An 18,143-nucleotide genomic window follows, 5' to 3' on the forward strand; every position below is an offset into this window, starting at 1 on the left:
GTGATGGATGAAGTTGTTTCGGGCAGTAAAGGCTCGGGAAGCCCGGGGGAGGGCCCCGGAGATGGGAAGCGGCTGCTCGTCCCCAGACGCCGGCCCGGCACCCAGCGCCGGTCACTGGTTGCCATCTAGTGGCCCTCGCCCAGGGAGATGCGGAGAAAGGAGGAAGAAAATGGGAAACCCGGCCCTATTTCTGCCCGAATTGCTTTCGGACAGGGGAGATGTGCAGAGGGCGAAGGTCGGCCCCAAACACACCCCCATAGCAGCTCGTTTGTGGCAGGAAAGCTGGGGGGAAAAAAGGACTTTTTTTGGGGACGTTTTTAAAACTTTATCAACGATCTGGACAAGGGGATCGAGGGCATCCTTGTAGCCTGATACAAAAGTTTTTCACTTATTTATACATTTTCAGCGAACAAATAAATTAATGTTCATATCATTCTCTTTAATATTTAGCATTCTGTCTTCAGTTGACAATTGATTTCTGTGGTCTTTTTAACATTTTCTTCAGACAGGGAATCTCCAGCTTTCCAGACTTCAATTCCCTCTGTATTTTCTGGTTACTCCAACGTCCTTGAAGGGCCATAAATTTAAGATCCCAGATATCCAATCTTTATTGAAGCTTGTCAGGGTTAGTTCTAACTAAGGTTTTGGTGATTTAATGATCCTAGTAATAAGGGTCTGTGGAGAATCTTAACTAGTGCTGGCCAAAAGTGAGTGCTGCTTACAATTACTTAAAAGAATTAATTTAAAATTAGTTAGGAAAGTTTTATTATTTCCAACAACCAGGAGCCTTCCCCCTGACAGAAGGATGGAGCCAAGGGAACAAGTGACAGGAAAAGAGGAACGGCATCAAGTATTCAGAAAAGTCCTTCATGGAGTGGGTGTCCAGGCACTGGGACAATGGTGGAATCGCCACCTCGGGGGTGTTTAAGCAAGGGTGATGTGGCGACTGGGAACATGCTTCGCCATGAACACGGCGGTAGCAGCGGCACCGAGACCTCATCCTCTCTCAGCTCCTCTGCAGCCCCTCAAGGCTTCTCTCGGCCCCTCAGCACCGCCCCCGCTGTCATGGCGGCGCCTCTGCGGCGGGAAGGGGCGGGAAGCTGAGCGGCCCCCCGCGCATGCGCCATGACGCCGCTGGGCGGGCCGGGGCGACGCCGCTTCCGCCCGGCGCCAAGATGGCGGCGCCCTTTGTCTGGTCGGTGTCACGGTGAGGGCCGCGGGCCGCGGGTGAGGCCCCGCCGGGCCCGGCATGACAGGTGCGGCATGGGGACCCCGGGAGAGCGCTGGAGGAGCTGGGGAGAGGGCTGAGTAGGATACGAGCACTGGGGAGGGGTGGGGGCTGCGGCCCTGCTCGCTGGCTGTGGGCTAACGGAACCGGTTTGGCGGTCACTCCGGTGCGCGGCCCCCGTTCTTTGAGGGCACGCTGCGCGGGGGGGGGGGGGGGGGCGGTCCCGGTGGCGGGCCCTGGGAAACGGAGGGCTGCTGGCTGTCGTGGGGGGAACGAGGGATTGTCGCGCTAGGAACGAGGGGCTGCCGGATAGCGTCAGAATTTGTTGGCTGCTGTGAGGGGAGCGGGGGCTCCTCGCTGTCAGGAGAGGGATAGGGGGTTGGTGGCTGTTGTAGGGGGAGTGGGGGGGGGCTGTCGTGAGGGTAGTGGGGCATCTGGATGTCATGAGGGGAGCAGAGGGCTCGTGGTTGTCGGGGGACGAAAGAGCGGCTGTCGTGAGGGCACCGAGGGGCTCCTGGCTGCACCCCCTCCCCAGCGTGTCCCTGTCCGCTGTGTGACCCCCTCCCACTCGTGAGGTGACTCGGGGCGATGCCATGAGCGAAGCCATGTGTCCACCGGGCTTGGGGCATCACTGTCCCCTCGGGACACCGAAAGATCTTCCCGACGGTGGGGAATGGGGGTCACAGGCCGAGCCAGCCCCAGACACATCCCTGCACCTCAAGGACGGGGAAAACCACAAGGAAAACGGAATTTTCCCTTGTTCTGGCGTTTTGGCGAGGTGACAGCCCCTCCTGGCTGTCCGTGTCCTCTGCGGGCAGGCATGGGTGACACATTTCCCGGACCAGCCTCGTTTCCTCAGTTTTGTTTCTGCATCAGAGGCTTCTCCCGAGATTCCAGCCCTCAGCCAGCATTCCAAAGGGTGTTTTTCTCTGGAGACAAGGGTTTGTCATTTCTGGGCACTGCAGAACAGAGGAGGGATTTCAGAGCAGATCTCGGGCTCAGATGATGTCTTGGTGTCCAAAGCAACACCAGCACATCCATAGGCCTGAAATGCAAATAACCAAGGTGTCTTCAGGATGTCTGTTCCCTGTGGGGTGTCCAGGATGTCCCTCTCTTTGTGTCTTTCTCATCTTATTTCCTTTTCAGCACGTTTTTTCCTCTTTGTGATCATTTCCCCTCTCGTAGCTTGCCTTCCGCTTCCGACCACAAGCTCTGCAGCCCTTCCCTATTCCATGATCCATGTTACTATTACATGGAGCTGCTCTGCTCCAATCAGCTCTAAACTTTATTTTTTTAATGAAAAAAATTTCATTTTTCAGGATCTGTTCCTGGAAATGAGGACAGACCTTTTGTGGGCAGAGGCAGCGAGGGTTGGGGCCGTGTTGTTCCTCGAGCTGACGCACAAGGCGAGAGATGACGGTGGGTAGAAAACAAACCCCCTCTTCCCTTTCACCTTCCCAGGATGGATGGCTGGGTGGTGACAGCCTTGAAAGGCAATGTTTAAATCACTGTTTTTTCCGATTTAGGGAGGTTTAGGGGGTTTTAATAGGTAAATGTTCATGTGGCAGGGAAGGGGAGAGGTAATGTCTCTAATTAGTGAGAGTGCTTAGCACAGCTCGCGTGGGAAGCTCCCTATGACTGCAGCTGCTGTATTTATCTGTGTGGTGGGCGTGGGTGCGCTCATAATGAACTTTTCCATGATTAATTGGATAATGAGAGACTCAACAGCCTTGATGGGGAGAGGCCAGGAGGGGGATCATTTCCCCTGAGGGGATATCAGAGGGTGCCCAATCCTGCATCAGTGATTTTGCACCTTTAGCACCCAAGACTGGAGGTTTAAAATTGAGTTTTTAATCCCATTTTCCCCAGGATGGCTCCGTAGAGACTGACCTGAACACTTGGAAAGCAGAAATCTCTCGAGGAGAGACACAACCCTCTGGCCCTCAGTCCTCCAGATATCTCCACTCCTTGCAGCACAGGGGTGAGCTGGGACATCAGTCTTTGTAGCTGGGTCCCAATGTTTGGGATTGTTAAACCTCAGAGTCAGGGATTTTAGTGGATAGAGGTGACATTGGCTGCTGGGTGTGGGTATAGAGAGCTCATCCAAGCCTCTCCCTACTGGGCTTCCAAGGGAGTTGGAATGTGGCATTGCAGAGGAGACTACAGAAAACAGGAAGGTTTCTGGGGAGGAGTTGAGTTTCCTGGATTTTTACTTCATTCTCAAAGCTGGGGAGCAAGGCTGAGACAGGTGCAATCCTGGAACATGAAAAATCATTGTTCAGATGCAAAGTGCCTCCCACAAATTCTCCAAAATACCTTTTTAGTGCATCAAACTGTCAAGATTTCTCAGGTCCTGCTGTGCAAAGCTGTTCAAGCATGGAGCACAGCCTTGTTTACCCTGCAGGGAAAATGCTCCGTCTTTTTTCCAGAGCTCTGCAAACCACACTAGGCCATGCTATGCAGTATTTTTGACCCAAGTACTGCTTTTCCTGGCTGTCAGGGATGTATTTTGGGACAGGCTGGGGGAGTTTGGAGAGCTGGGGGAAAGCCAGGGCAGGGAGTTCATTGCAACGACAAAACGGAGTGGAACTTGCTCTCTGCATGATCTGATGCTGTCAGAGAGGTCCTGGCCTCTCACCCACACTGGAAATGCTTGTGGAAGCTGAATGAATCCGTGGGAGGAAGATCCTTCCCCAGGCATTGCTGGCACCCGCAGCTGACAGGAGGAGGCTCCCTCTGACCACTGATCCCTGGAAGGAGCAGGAACTAGAAGTGCCTGGTGTTGTGGATCCAAACCTCACACTTTTTCCTGACTAGAAACTCCTGATTTAAGAGGTGGTGAAGTGGAAAAACAACTTCCACGGGCTGGAAACTTTCAGACACCGAGCATGGAATCCAGGAGTGTTCCCCCAGCCATAACCTTCCTGCTACAGCATCCAGAGCTTTAGGGACTTCCTGCATGAACAATAACTGGATAGTCCCTGTTTCCTTTCCCCTACCTCCTTGCCAATACCTTGAAACAATCCCTTCAGCACCGGAATCATTGTTGGAAGACAAAGCCAAGTGAAAACCCTTCACTGACCCCATGAATGCAGGTCAGGAGAAAATCCAGTGTAGTACTTCGCTGAGAAGCAGCTTCCGGAAAATTGGGGTTTTGCCATGTTTCCAACAATTTGCAGCATTCCTTAGGCAGAGCTGTGCTCCAAGCATGGAGAACTTCCTCCAAACACATAATAAAATATAAAAATTCCTCAGTATCGTGGCATGAGCAGCTGGAAGGAGCAGGAACTGGAAGGTTTGGACAAACACTTTCATGCTGTGGCCTTGGCAGGAGCCATGACACAGACGAATAATGATGGCACTTGTGTCTGCAGAGGTGACAAGGCTCCTGCTCGCTGTTTGGACTAGCTGAGGAGCAAAGCTGTGTTCTGAATACTGTCAGGGTAGCTAAAAACCATTGTAGCTGTTCGATCAACTCGTTTTAGCCCTGTGCTGGAGTCATGGCTGTTCTAGGAGTGGGTATGGGTTGATTTAGCCAGGAGAGGAGCTGAAATTTACCTTTTTGGGCCATTGTGTTAACCACGAGGGCAATCAGGTTGTGTTTTGTAATCTCTGTGCCTCCATGACTCCTTCAGTGGTTTCACCACCCACCTCACCCCCCAATCCCGGGGTTTTTTACCTCCCCACAGCCATGGATTTCCCGCAGCACAGCCAGCAGGTGCTGGAGCAGCTGAACCAGCAGCGGCAGCTGGGGCTGCTCTGTGACTGCACCTTCGTGGTGGATGGCATCGACTTCAAGGCCCACAAGGCTGTGCTGGCTGCCTGCAGCGACTACTTCCGCATGCTCTTTGTGGACCAGAAGGACGTGGTGCACCTGGACATTAGCAATGCCGCAGGTAGGCCTGGAATTTTTATCCAGGATCCCTCCCAACTCCTTAAACAACACAATTCTGTGCCCAGACTTCGAGGGAGGCTCTTCAGCTTGTTATTTTGAGCATTTCAGAATGAAAGAGTGAGGGGTGAGGGCTCATTTCTGGTTGTGTCACCTCTGCTGCAGGCCTGGGCCATGTTCTGGAGTTCATGTACACAGCTAAGCTGAGCCTGAGCCCCGACAACGTGGAGGATGTGCTGGCTGTGGCAGGTTTCCTGCAGATGCAGGAGATCGTCAGCGCTTGCAACGCACTGAAATCTCTTTCCGTGCCCCCAGAAAATCCCCCTGGGATGAACCAGCAGCCTCCCGAGATTGGTACGTACCTTTCCTTTCTAGCTTCCCCTCACCCAGGCAAAGTCAAGATTTACTGACTTCTGCTTCCTACAGTCCAAAATTTATCTACTTATGATCCTTGACCACCTTGCAAACTCACTTCCCGGGTGTATCTGGTACACCTGGATAGGATTTGATCCTCTTGGCCAGTACCAGCGGTTGAAAAATCACTGCTTTTATGAATTCTGTGGGATTTGGAAATCCTCCTGACAGCAGCTGCTGGATGGCTTTGCCTGTTCCCTCACAGGAGCCAACAAGGTGATGGCCGATGCCAAGACATTGGTGGTGGCAGAAGCTCTGGGGGAGCCTGACAAAGCCAAAGCAGCTGCTCTTGATGCTGAGGGGAAGGAGGAGAAGCCAGAGGCCATGGCACAGCCCGAGGCACCTGCAGAGCAGCCGGCTAGCCAGGAAGGTGAGCCACCGAGGGATGACACCCTGGGTCCTGCTGTCACCCCCAGCACGCCCTGTTGTGACACTCCGGTGCTCACAGGGACAGGTGCTGCCGTCCAGGAGGATCCCAAGGCAAACATCCCCAGGCTCCCGCAGCCATCGGACAGTGTGGTGAGCAGCGGCAGCCCCACGGACACCGCCGGGACAGGAGGTGTGTTGGTGAGCAGGGCTGGGACAGAGCTGGGCAGAGCTTGAGCCCTCATTTTCTGTGGAATTAATTGTGTGAGTGCAAGTTCTGTGAAGCATGGATCCTCTGGGAGCAGTTTTCATGGAGCATAGCAAGGAGAGTTGTGAAATTCTCCTCTGCCTGCACGGGCTTTGGGAATTTAGGGCTAATCACCTGCAAATTCAAAGTGATTCCAGGCAAAGGTGATGATGGATGAGCTTTCACTTCTCTTCCAACTCAGATGTTTCTGTGATTTCCCTTCAGACAGGGGTTGCCTAATCCCAGTCTCATTAGGTAAGGAAATACAGGTGAATTTTGTGCCTCTGCTGCCGCTCCCAAATTTGAGCATCCCCATTTTCTGCTGTCCTGCAGACATGAAGCCAGAGAGGAAGGAGGAAGAGGAGGAGATGATAGTGGGGGAGGAAGATGAGGGTAAAATCCCTGAGGAGGAGCCCACCCAGCTGGAGAACAGGGAAAACACTGAGGATAACGAGTCAGGAAGCACTGATTCTGGGCAGGAGAACTTGGGGGAGCCGCGCCTGCTGCGCTCCGGCACCTACAGCGACCGCACCGAGTCCAAGGCCTACGGCTCCGTCACACACAAGTGCGAGGTGAGGCTGGCTGGGCTCCTGGGCAACATCTCCAGGTGCCTCCAGGTGCCACCAGGTGCCTTGGGAAGAGAAGGGTGACGGTGCCTATCCCTCCATCCCTAGGACTGTGGGAAGGAGTTCACCCACACCGGGAACTTCAAGCGGCACATCCGTATCCACACTGGAGAGAAGCCCTTCTCATGCAGGGAGTGCAACAAGGCCTTCTCTGACCCAGCTGCCTGCAAGGCCCATGAGAAGACACACAGGTATGGATGGAGACAGGGAAAGACACCTGAAAAATGTGAGGTTTGCTGGGAATGGTTGAATCCTTTGGAAATCCACTGGTGTGTTGGGGTATCCAGAAGGAGATTTGCCTTTCTGCCTCTGTCATAGTTGCAGAATAATCCTGAACTGGAAGGGATCCACAGGGATCAAGTCCAACTCCTGTCTCTGCACAGACACCATCAGAATCCCATCCTGTGTCTGAGATCATTGTCCAGATTGTTCTTTCTTTTTGTGGTGTTTAATGGACTCTCCGTCCCTGGAAGTGTTCAGGGTTGGATGGGGCGTGGAGCAACCTGGTCTAGTGGGAGGTGGGGTCTGGTGGAACAAGATGAGCTTAGAGGTCCCTCCCAACCAAAGCCATTCTATGATTCCTGTGGGTCTGGCTGGAGGGTGATGCTCACACTGTGGCAGCAAGACCCCAGTGCTGGGTGTGACATTCCCACCTCATCCCAGCCCACTAAAGCCGTACGGCTGCGAGGAGTGCGGGAAGAGCTACCGCCTCATCAGCCTCCTGAACCTGCACAAGAAGCGGCACACGGGCGAGGCCCGGTACCGCTGTGAGGACTGTGGCAAGCTCTTCACCACCTCGGGCAACCTGAAGCGGCACCAGCTGGTGCACAGCGGGGAGAAGCCCTACCAGTGCGACTACTGTGGGCGCTCCTTCTCCGACCCCACCTCCAAGATGCGCCACCTGGAGACGCACGACACTGACAAGGAGCACAAGTGTCCCCACTGTGACAAGAAGTTCAACCAGGTGCGCTAGGGAGCGGGGAAGGTGGGCCAGTGCGGTCCTTGAAGGGATGCAGTTTGGAGCTCCCAGAGTTGTCCTAGGATGGTGGTGTATCCATGAGGTGTAATTGGGCATCCCACAGCAGTCCTAAAAGGGTGGATTATCCATGGGAAGCAGTTCAGAGGTCTTGGAGCTTGGAAAGGGTGGTTTATCCATGGGGTGAAGCTTGGAGGTCCCAGAGGCCACTCCAAAAGGGATCCACGGGGATTTGGGTTGCTCTGAAGGGAGACAGGGTGGTTTGGGGCTCTCTCCATCCCGTTTTCCATTCCCAGGTGGGGAATTTGAAGGCTCACCTGAAGATCCACATTGCAGATGGGCCCCTGAAGTGCCGGGAGTGCGGAAAGCAGTTCACCACATCAGGTAACATGGGGGAGGGGGGCTGTGGGGCTGAGTGATGGGACTTAGATGGTCTGGGGGAAGCAGGGAGTGTTCTGGGGCTGGATCAGAGCCAGAGGAAGCATTTCATCCTGGGTTTACTGTGCCATGGTTGTGCTGCATGAATTCCTGGTTTTCCCCATGGAGTCACACCCTGGAAAGGAGCTCCTCATCCAAATGTTGGAGATGGGCATGTCTCCTCCCATCTTCTCCCAACCTGCTGAGAGCCAGAGGGTTGGAATGATTCTAGTGGCATCTTTTGATCCCCTCAAACACTGGGTGCTTGTCCTGGCTGTCTCCACTTCCATGTTGTTGCCTGATCCCAGGCAAGGTGCAGCCTACTTCCCTTGCTCTCTGAATAGCACCAGGCTTTCCCAGGGGAGCTTCTGGGGCTCTGGGAAAGAGGATCTGGTGTCCTTCAGCCTGCCCTGCTCCCAGGTAACCTGAAGCGGCACCTGCGGATCCACAGCGGGGAGAAGCCGTACGTGTGTGTGCACTGCCAGCGCCAGTTCGCCGACCCCGGCGCGCTCCAGCGCCACATCCGCATCCACACCGGTACGGCTCTGCTCCTGCCTCCCCGAGGGGTTCTCTTTCCCTGTGTGCTCCCCACCCACCTTCTCCTGTGTTTCTCCAGGAGAGAAGCCATGCCAGTGCTTGATCTGTGGGAAAGCCTTCACCCAGGCGAGTTCCCTCATTGCCCATGTGCGGCAGCACACCGGGGAGAAGCCCTATGTGTGCGAGCGGTGTGGGAAGAGGTGAGGATTCCCCTTGGGAATACCGGGAGGGGCACTTCAGTGGTGTTGGAATATCAGGGGGCAGCTCCGCTTGCAGCAATACCATGGATTGTGGTGACTCTGGTGTCATGCCCAAAGGTTTGTCCAGTCGAGCCAGCTGGCCAACCACATCCGTCACCACGACAACATCCGGCCTCACAAATGCACCGTCTGCAACAAAGCCTTCGTCAACGTGGGCGACCTGTCCAAGCATATCATCATCCACACGGGTGAGTACCTCCCAAAACGCTGCACCGCCCCTGGGCATCACCTCCTCACCCACACCCCCATTCCCTGTCCTCTTCCCAGGGGAGAAGCCATTCCTGTGTGACAAATGTGGGCGTGGCTTCAACCGCGTGGACAACCTGCGCTCCCACGTGAAGACTGTGCACCAGGGCAAGGCTGGCATCAAAATCCTGGAGCCTGAGGAAGGCGATGAGGTCAACATCGTCACGGTGGCGTCTGATGACATGGTGACATTGGCCACCGAGGCACTGGCTGCTACCGCTGTCACACAGCTCACGGGTGAGCTGGGGGGCCCACAGGGTTTCCAAAGGGACTTCATCCTTGCGGCCAGCTTGGGAGCCATCCAGAAGGGAAAGTTAGTGGTGGGTGCAGCTGGGAGGTCCTGAAGCCATCCTGAATTGGAAACTTACCCTTAGGGAGCAGCTGGCTGGTCCCAGAGTTGTCCTCAGAGGGAGACTGATTTATGGGGATTCAGTTTAGGGGACTCAGGAGTCATCCCAAAAGGGAAATTTTCCTGTGGCAGAGCAGCTTGGGGGTCTTGGAGGTGTCCTGAAAACGAGGTTTATCCATGGGATGTAGCTTGGACGTCCCAGATGCCATCCCAGAAGGGAGATTTTATCCCTGGAGAGGAGCTTGGGTGTTCCATGAACCACCCCAAAAGGAAAATTTATCTGTGGGGAGCAGCCTGAGGGGCCTGGAACTGTCCTGAAAGTGAGGTTAATTTAACATTTTCTGTGGGGGGACAGCCTAGGGGATCCCAGAAGCCTTTCCAGAGGGGAAACTTATCCCTAGGGAGCAGATTGAGTGCCTTGGGGTGGTCCTGAAAGAGAGGTTTATCCATGAGGTGCAGTTCGAGAGGCCCAAGGGCCACCACAAATGGGAGAGATTCATTTGTGGGGGGACAGTTTGGGATTTTACTATGGGCTGCAGCTTGGAGGTCCTGGAGACCCCAGAGGCGCTGGAGATTTATCCAAGGGCACAGCACCCAAGTCTGGGCAGCCTCACATCCCACTGGAGCCGCTCCCAACCTCAGCACTGGGCAGAATCCACAGCGGGGGGCAGTTCCTGCCCAGCCGGGCCCCCCTAATGTCCCTGTCCCCCACAACGTCCCTGTCCCCGCAGTGGTACCTGTGGCAGCCGCGGTGACAGCAGATGAGACCGAAGCACTTAAAGCTGAGATCACCAAAGCGGTGAAGCAGGTGCAGGAGGCAGGTGAGAACACTGGGCTGGCTCCTCCCATCCCACCTCCCCAGCCCCCTCTGGGACTGCCGGGCTGGCTCCTCCCAGCGCCTCCTCCATTTTTGTGTGTGTTTCTCTCTCCTCCGGCAGACCCTAACACGCAGATCCTTTACGCCTGCGATTCCTGCGGGGAGAAGTTCCTGGACGCCAGCAGCCTGGCGCAGCACGTGCGCATCCACACGGCCCAGGCGCTCGTCATGTTCCAGGCAGAGCCGGACTTCTACCAGCCGTACGGCGCCGCGGGCTGGCCGGCAGAGCAGGTCATCCCCACCGGGGAGCTCCTCTTCCGCCCCCGGGACGGCCCCGAGCCGCCCCCGGCCGCTGCCCCGGCCCCCGCGGCCGAGGGGCCGACCCCCGAGTGACCCCGCCCCTGCCCAGCCTTTATTTAAGAGCTCGGAAGTGGTGTAAAAAGTGTATTTCTGGAAGGAAAGAGATGGAATAAAATGCAATATTTTGTAAGCGTTGGTGCTCGGGGATGGTGGGACACTGCAGATTCTCCCCAGGAGATGTTCTGAGGCTCATGCAGAGCTGAAACCCAGGGCGGGGGGACTGAAATGCTCCAATCACTGCTGAGAGTGTGATGTGTTAAAAGCAGGGATAAATGAGTTGATAAAAGATAAAAATAGTGGTTTAAGGTTTTCAACCTCAGCCAGAACAGCCGATGGGGACTTTTAGGGTAAAGGCCAAGCAGACCCTCACCTGCTGACCCCCACCGAGGGACTGGTGTGGAAGGAGGGGAGCTGCCCCTATTCGGGGGTAAAAGCAGGAGAAAAGATGCTGCTGGATGGAGGTGGCAGGTGGGAGCCTGTCCTGCCCCACCCAGGGTCTGGGGGCTCAGCTGGGCACACCCACAAAGGCCCCCCAGGTTCTGCAGCTGGGAGGGGAGGCTGAGGGTCTCAGAGGCCGTGTCCATCGCTGTCTGTGCCTGTCCCAGGGCATCCAGGGGGGCAGTGCTGGCTCCAGCCTTGTCCCCCCACCTGCTGGGGCTTGGGGGGGCCACAGGACAGGAGAGGCAGGAGTCCTAAAGTGTGCCCGTCTGACACTCACCTCCTCTCTGTCCCCTCAGAGACGCCCCGCTCCCCAGGATGGAGAGGGAAGGGAGACACACACAGACACAGTGACACAGATGGCTGCAGGTCCAGCTGGGCACATGGCTGCTGGTCTGTGGATGGCTGGACAGTGGTAGAGACACATGGACAGGTCACCTTCAGGCCAGACACAGTTTCACATCCAGTTGGACACCTAACATGACTCTGTCCATCCATGTGCCCGCCTTTGCCACCGTGTGTCCATCTGTCCTCATTCCTGCTCCCCAGCCTGGAGGGGTTAGAGGATTCAGAACAGGCTGCACTGTCCAGCCGGACACATGGACAGGGCTGTGGGACGGTTGGATGTTCAGCTGGAAATAGCTGGACAGATGGAGGCAAAGATGGTTGGACAGGCAGACACAGGGACATGTCCAGTTGGACACACAGAGAGTTCTGTGGATGCACACATGGCTGGTTACATTCACAGTCGGAGAGAGGGACCATCGCATGTCCAGTCAGACAGCTGTACATCCAGCTGGACACACACCTGCCCAGCCACTTCCCTCCACCCCAAAAATGCACTTTTTGCCCCAAGGCCCCTCTCCAAAACCAGCAATTTCAGACCCCGGCCGCACACCACCCAGGCCCTAGCCCCGCCCCATTCCCCACTTTCCATAGATTGGGAGTTGGGATTGGGCAGGACCCTTCCCCCATTCTCAGAGCCTGGGCTGGGAGATGGACACAAGGACAGGCCCAGACAGATGGACACGGTGTTGTGGAGGCAGGGCAGGGGTGTGAGGGGCAGGGGTGTGAAACTGCTGGTTTTCAAGAGGGACCTTTGGGGCAAAAACAACAATAACAAAAAACAACAAAGCACATTTTTTGGGGCATTTATGCCCATGGGTGGAGGAGCAAAGTGCCCGGCTGGGCATGAGCATCCCCAGCTGTCCAGATGGAAATACATTTGTCCAGTTGGATGTACATCCATCCATCCATCCATCCATCCATCCATCCATCCATCCATCCATCCATCCATCCATCCATCCATCCATCCATCCCTCCATCTGTCCATGTCAGTGTGTCCAGCTGGACATATAACATCCATGTGTTCAGCTGGATATACAGTGCCCAACTGTCCATCTGACAGATCCATGAGATGGGTGGGTGAAGGGGATGGGCCTGGATGGACAGACAGGTCCAGGGTCAGCTGCGTGGATGGACATGGCACAGACACCTGGACACACAGACAGTGCCCTCCAACTCCCCCGTCCTTGCACAACACCCCAAAACTGCCCCTTTTCACCCCAAAGGCCCCACTCAGAAACCAGCAGGGTCAGAGACCCTTTCCCTCTGCCCCGCTAATCCATGTGTCTGTCCATCCAAGCCCCATATGTGTCCCAGGTCTGTCCTTCAGTCCCACCTCACTCTCTGGGGAAGGGGTGAAGACAAAGGCCTCACCCTGACCTCCCCCAGTGGGACATGGAGGGTCACTGTGGGGTGTCCCTGGCCAGGCTCCCAACACCCACCTTCATCCTGGGGCACCAGCAGCATGTTTTTGTCCTGGTTTTACCCCAAAACAGGCTCTTTTCTGCCCCTTACCCTCAGCCCGGGGGTGCAGGGTGAGGGTCTCCCCTGGTTTTGGAGGCCACCCCCCAAATTCTGCCCTAAAACTCCTTTTTTACATTTGCTTGATTTTAACCCATTTACATCAGCCTTGATTATAGGCTTCCCACTTGCACCTGACAAAGATTTGGGTGGAAAAGCAGTGAAAAACATAAAGTCTCACTCTTATATTTCAAAGGGTGATGAATATCAGTAATCCAAGGATAATTTTCAGTGAGGAGAAGTGGAGGCAAACCCTGCAATTTCAGTTTTCACAAGTATTTATGACAGAGGAGAGAAAATGGAGAAACTTGGTGACCTTTTTTCCTGGTTGTTTTTAAAGGAGAGGTGGGTGAGCCATTCCTGGCAGCCCCCAAACCTCCCCTTCCCCACTCCCCCTCCCCACGCCGAGGGACGAGGTCGGGGCACCGACATGTTTTGTATTTTTTAATAAAGTTCGTAATCCAATGGACACACAAAACAAAACTGCGCTGAGAAAAAAATAAACCAAAAATAAACCAAAAAAAAAAAAAAGAAAAAAAGAAAAACAAAAAGTTCCATAAATTAATTAAGTGTTAGGGGAGGTGAGGGGGGCTGGGGCAGAGTCTTTGTACAAGTGTATAACACTTCCACAGCTGATGAGACGAGGGGATGTTTAAATGAAGCGCACTTACAAATGAGTGACAATACAAAGTCTGAGTATGAAAATAAGATTTTTTTTCTCTGAAAACACATTTTTGGCACAGATTAAAAAAAAATGTATGTTGTGGGGATTTGATTTTTTTTAAAGTCAGTATTATATATATTTATATATATTATATATATATTTATATATACACACACCCACTGAGTTCTGCATATCCCACCAGGAAGGAAAAAAGCTCTCCCTTTTGTTTTGTTGTTTTGTATTCTCTTGTTTTTCAGTGTAAACTGTACATCCCAGATGATGAGTGAGAAGACGGCTGCAGCAGGGGCAGGTGGAGGAAGAGGAAAGTTCACATCCGGAAAAAATAAACCCCCCCCTCCCAAAATAAACAACCCCAAAAGAAGGAAAAAAAAAACCAACAAAAAAAAACCCGACAAAAACAACCAATAAAATAAAAAATGAGTGTGAAATGCTCCTTGACCCACAAATCTCAGCAGAGTCCCTGCGGAACGTCCACGGTGCAGTAAATGTGTGTCAAGACATCCAGAACGTCACAGCGTCTCCAACTGTGCAAAGTCCGAGTCACTAATTTAGTGCAAAGGCAGTTCAGGTTCTTTTTTATTTTTTTTCCTTTTTTTTTTGTTAAAAAAAATAAGCCATCCTTTTCTCTTTTTTTTTTTTTTTTTTTTTCTTTTTTCTGTGTTTTTTCCCCAAAAAGGAGGCACGGGAACCCAAGCCCAGTCCACCTGCTGAGTGCATCAGTTGTCCATAAGCTAAAGCAACATGTAAACATCCAAGGTTTGATCGAGGCCGGTCGGGCAGGAGGCTGGTTTCTGGCAGCATTTTTTTTGTTTGTTTCATAACCTTCTCTCCTTCTTTTGAATTAGTTTTATTTTTAAATTAATTTTTTGTGTGGTTTTTTTTTTTTTTTTTTTTTAAACGGGCTTCTTGTTGTTGTAGCAGTTGTTTGTTTTTTGCTGCAGGGCCTTGGAAAAATTAAAAAAATTAAAATTAAAATAAGAAAAAGTCAGTAACTGGTAAACAGCTCATACCGACGCGATGACAATCATCAGGTGAGGAGAGATGTTGGAGATGCTGGCCAGGAGGTCTGGGGCCAGGCGGGACAGGTGGCTTTCTGAGAACTCGCAGGGTGGGAAGATCTGCAGAACGTAGGCAGGCTGCAGGGAGGGAAAAACCACAGATCAGAGATAACTCACACCTACTAATGTTTAAAAATGGGACATTTCAGTGATGTTCTGGGTGCTTAAAGGATCCTCAATCTTGTATAAAAAAGAAGCCATGGGTTTTGTTGCCCAAGTGGGGAGTTTTCCCCACCACAAGTGTAGGAGCTGGCTGATTTTGCTGGGAAAGGCAGAAAAAATTCCCATCAATTACCATTTCAGTGGTTGCTCCAAGTGCTGGCAGCTCATTCTGGGTTCTTTACACCCAGAATTAAATTACACACAGGTTAAATTGCATTCAGTGCAGCAACACACCTGGAAAAAACATTCCATGGCACCAAATGCATTCCTCAAGAAAACACCAGCTGTCCTGGAAAAATCAGGATAGGGGAAGAAATGAGGACTCTGCTTCAGAGATAATGAGCTGGGAAATGCATTTGGTTGCTTTACAGCTCAAGATGATGAGCTGGGAACACACCAAACACACATCTGGGTATTTTTTTGCTTTGGGGTCACTTTCATCAATTCCATCAATGATTATACTGATCCCATCAATAATTTATGGATTCCATCCATGTGTTTTGATGGGTGAGGGAAATGTGGGGGTTGTTTGACCTATAACCCCAGGCAGCTCCAGAGCAGAAGCCTGAGATGCTCCCCCTTACCGGGAGGGTTTCGTGTCCCTGTGGCACTGCAGGGTGTTGTGCCCGTACCTGGTTAGAGCCGGGGTTGGGGACATTGATGATGCCTGCAGCCTGCTTGGCCTGCAGGTAACTGATGAACGCTGCCTTGAGTGACTCCGTCTGACTAACCACGTCCTCCTGGTCCCGGCCGCAGGGCAAGGCCAGCAGCAGGCAGTAATCGCTCTCCACCTGCAAGGGAAGGACATGCTCAGGGAAATGCTGGATGAGTGAGACGGTGTTTTCTAGCCATCCACGCACTACCCAGGGGGAAAAATCCTCACTTTAAATTCCTTGATGTTAGAATTTATACCCCAGAGAAGCTGTGGCTGCCCCTGGATCCCTGGCAGTGTCCAAGGCCAGGCTGGACAGGGCCTGGAGCAACCAGGGATAGTGGAAGGTGTCTCTGCCCCTGGCCGGGGGTGGAATGGGCTTTAAGGACCCTCAAACTCAAACCTGTCTTTGATTCTGTGATTCCAACACCTACTGAGAGCTCAGCCATGGTGGAAAGGACTACAGGCGTATTTTCATGGTCACCTGAACTTCCCTTCTTCACCCTACTCAGACACACTGAAGCCAGCAGGAGTTTGTTTCAGGAGGGCTGAGAGTGACATAAGCGATTCCCAGCTCTCATTGCCTTTTCCATAAATGCAGTGTAAGAGCTATTGCTCATCACCAGCAATCTGTGTTACACTCTCTGGGTTGAAGGAATCAGTGTTAATACCAGAATCCCAAAACAGAATCACAGGGATCATCAAGTCCAACTCCAGACCATGCACAGGATCCCAACAATCCTACCCTGAGAGCAGCGTCCAAACGCTTCTTGGGCTCTGGCAGCCCTGGGGCCACACCCATTCTCTGGGGAGCCCATGTGACAGAAGCCCAGGTTTCTGGGAGCAGTGGTGGCTTTCAGCCTCACAGCTGAGACCAGCCTGGCTCTGAGCACAGGGATTCCCAAACTCCCTCCCTGCCCCTCCCCGGGCCCTCACCATCATTCTCCGGGCGACCCCCTCCAGCTGGGAGGCCTCAAGCCGCATGCGCTGCGCGATCCGCAGCGGGGGCCCGCCCTCGGGTGCTGGGAGTGACCGGTGCGCCAGGACGTTGTTACCAGACACAAAGTGCAGCTGCACGGCTGCCGTGTCATTCTTGAGAGCCAAGAGACCCTGCCAGACAATGGGGTATTTCTGGGAAGAGAGGGAGAAGACTATTACACACAAAACAAGGACAGTGGAATCTGAAATCCCAGCTGAGCTACTCAGCTGCCTCCGATACTTCCATCGAAGGTTTAAAGGCTCAGCAAAGATGCAACACCAGACCAACCCTCTACAAGCCAGGCTTGGGTTACATCCTGCTAAATCAGGAATTCAGTCCTTTTCCTTCCAGCTGGCCAGTCTGTCAGAGTGGATCCTGTCATCCCAATTCCTCTGCCACCCACCCAGGGCTGTTCCCGAATGCAGTTTTCCCTTCTACAAATGGACAAATTGAGAAATAACAACAGAAGAACTGCTCGAGGCTATATGGGAGATGTTTGGTGCTGAACACAACTCTCAGCTCCTTGTTGGTACTTGTTCCTCACTGCCTCCCTCCTTTTCCTCATTTTCTACACTTGTGAGTGGTTTTTCCTTTTTATTTAAATGAAATGCACTAACACTCTCCCCTGCCTACGAGGAAACATTTTCCACAAAAATGCTGACTTGTAAAACTGACTTGGAAGAGTAAACATGGCTAAAACACATCAGGGACAAAACAAAGCAAAAACCAAACAATGCCTTTTCTGCATCTGAAGTTTTTGATGCAAGAAAGGTCGGATATGGTGCTATAGCTGAGACAGAACCAGGTGAGTTCCCCACAGATGAGGAGCATGACACTCACTGTCAGGAGCTGGACCATGTCCACCGGTCTCTGGGACACGGGGTGAGGGGATGGCTCCTGCTTGAGCGTGGACTGGGGCTCCGGGCGGCTGAGGGGCGGCCCCGAGGTTGTGGGGATAAACATAGACTGCTTGGGAACTGCCTGTGGCTGGTGCGGCGATGGAAGCTCCTGCTTCATGGAGATGGCAACGGGCGAGGGATAGGAGGTCTGGCTCGTGTCCCCTTGTGCCCTCTGGAGGTGGACGTGGGGGTCCATCTGTGCCGTGTGCCTGTTCACAGGGGCGTGGTGACTCTGCTCTGGCCCTGTTGCCGATGAGCCCTTGGGATCCTGTGGGATCTGAGGGGTCTTGCTGCGGACTGGCTGGCTGGGGTGTGAGTGCTCACCCTCCGGCAGACCCTGGGAAGCAGGCAGGGGGAAAAAAGCAAGGATGTTTAGCTGAGGGTGTATTCAACCCCACTGTAAGGCTGCCAGGACACCATCAGATTCCTGGTGGAGAAACCTGTGTCACAGCTCCAGCCCTGCTGTGGTAGCGCCTTGGACAGTCCCCCACTTCCAAGCCCACCTGAGCTGAAAGACCACTCTCTGAATCCTGCCCTAAGTTCATCCTTAGCCTCACCATCCATCCAAGGATGCCTGACCCACACACCACACCTCGGTACTGAAAATTCTCCTCCTGACACCTCCACATCCATCAACTCCAGGGTGGAGTCCCAGAGGAGTTCAGAAAA

At 53.4% G+C, this 18,143-nt stretch overlaps 2 protein-coding genes across 7 annotated transcripts in view; one reads left to right on the plus strand and one right to left on the minus strand.

Moving 5' to 3' along the window:
- The first annotated feature begins 1,116 nt into the window (after positions 1-1,116).
- ZBTB17 (zinc finger and BTB domain containing 17) lies at positions 1,117-10,865 on the plus strand. 3 transcript variants are annotated; one of them, XM_066334456.1, is made up of 17 exons: positions 1,117-1,256; positions 2,548-2,647; positions 3,098-3,209; positions 4,918-5,124; positions 5,286-5,474; positions 5,740-5,904; positions 5,983-6,093; positions 6,481-6,719; positions 6,822-6,964; positions 7,437-7,737; positions 8,046-8,133; positions 8,587-8,703; positions 8,783-8,903; positions 9,021-9,151; positions 9,231-9,446; positions 10,290-10,379; positions 10,497-10,865. In XM_066334456.1, the coding sequence occupies exons 2-17, from the start codon at positions 2,642-2,644 to the stop codon at positions 10,766-10,768; spliced, it is 2,508 nt and encodes an 835-aa protein (XP_066190553.1). In that variant the 5' UTR covers positions 1,117-1,256; positions 2,548-2,641; the 3' UTR covers positions 10,769-10,865. The 3 variants fall into 3 exon arrangements, with proteins under 3 accessions (XP_066190553.1, XP_066190552.1, XP_066190555.1); XM_066334455.1 differs by having other exon boundaries at positions 5,740-6,093; XM_066334458.1 differs by lacking the exon at positions 5,983-6,093.
- A 2,605-nt stretch (positions 10,866-13,470) lies between these two features.
- The window catches only part of SPEN (spen family transcriptional repressor), a 66,030-nt gene continuing 61,357 nt past the window's right edge, over positions 13,471-18,143 (minus strand). For all 4 annotated transcript variants that reach the window (XM_066334460.1, XM_066334462.1, XM_066334461.1 and 1 more), the window contains 4 exons: positions 17,416-17,811; positions 16,533-16,727; positions 15,577-15,735; positions 13,471-14,860 (listed from right to left, as the gene is read on the minus strand). In XM_066334460.1, coding sequence (XP_066190557.1) covers positions 14,729-14,860; positions 15,577-15,735; positions 16,533-16,727; positions 17,416-17,811 — 882 coding nt within the window. In that variant the 3' untranslated portion in view covers positions 13,471-14,728. The remainder of the gene's footprint in view (positions 14,861-15,576; positions 15,736-16,532; positions 16,728-17,415; positions 17,812-18,143) is intronic.

The sequence above is a fragment of the Sylvia atricapilla genome, chromosome 22, assembly GCF_009819655.1.
Source record: "Sylvia atricapilla isolate bSylAtr1 chromosome 22, bSylAtr1.pri, whole genome shotgun sequence".
Classification (NCBI taxonomy): domain Eukaryota; kingdom Metazoa; phylum Chordata; class Aves; order Passeriformes; family Sylviidae; genus Sylvia; species Sylvia atricapilla.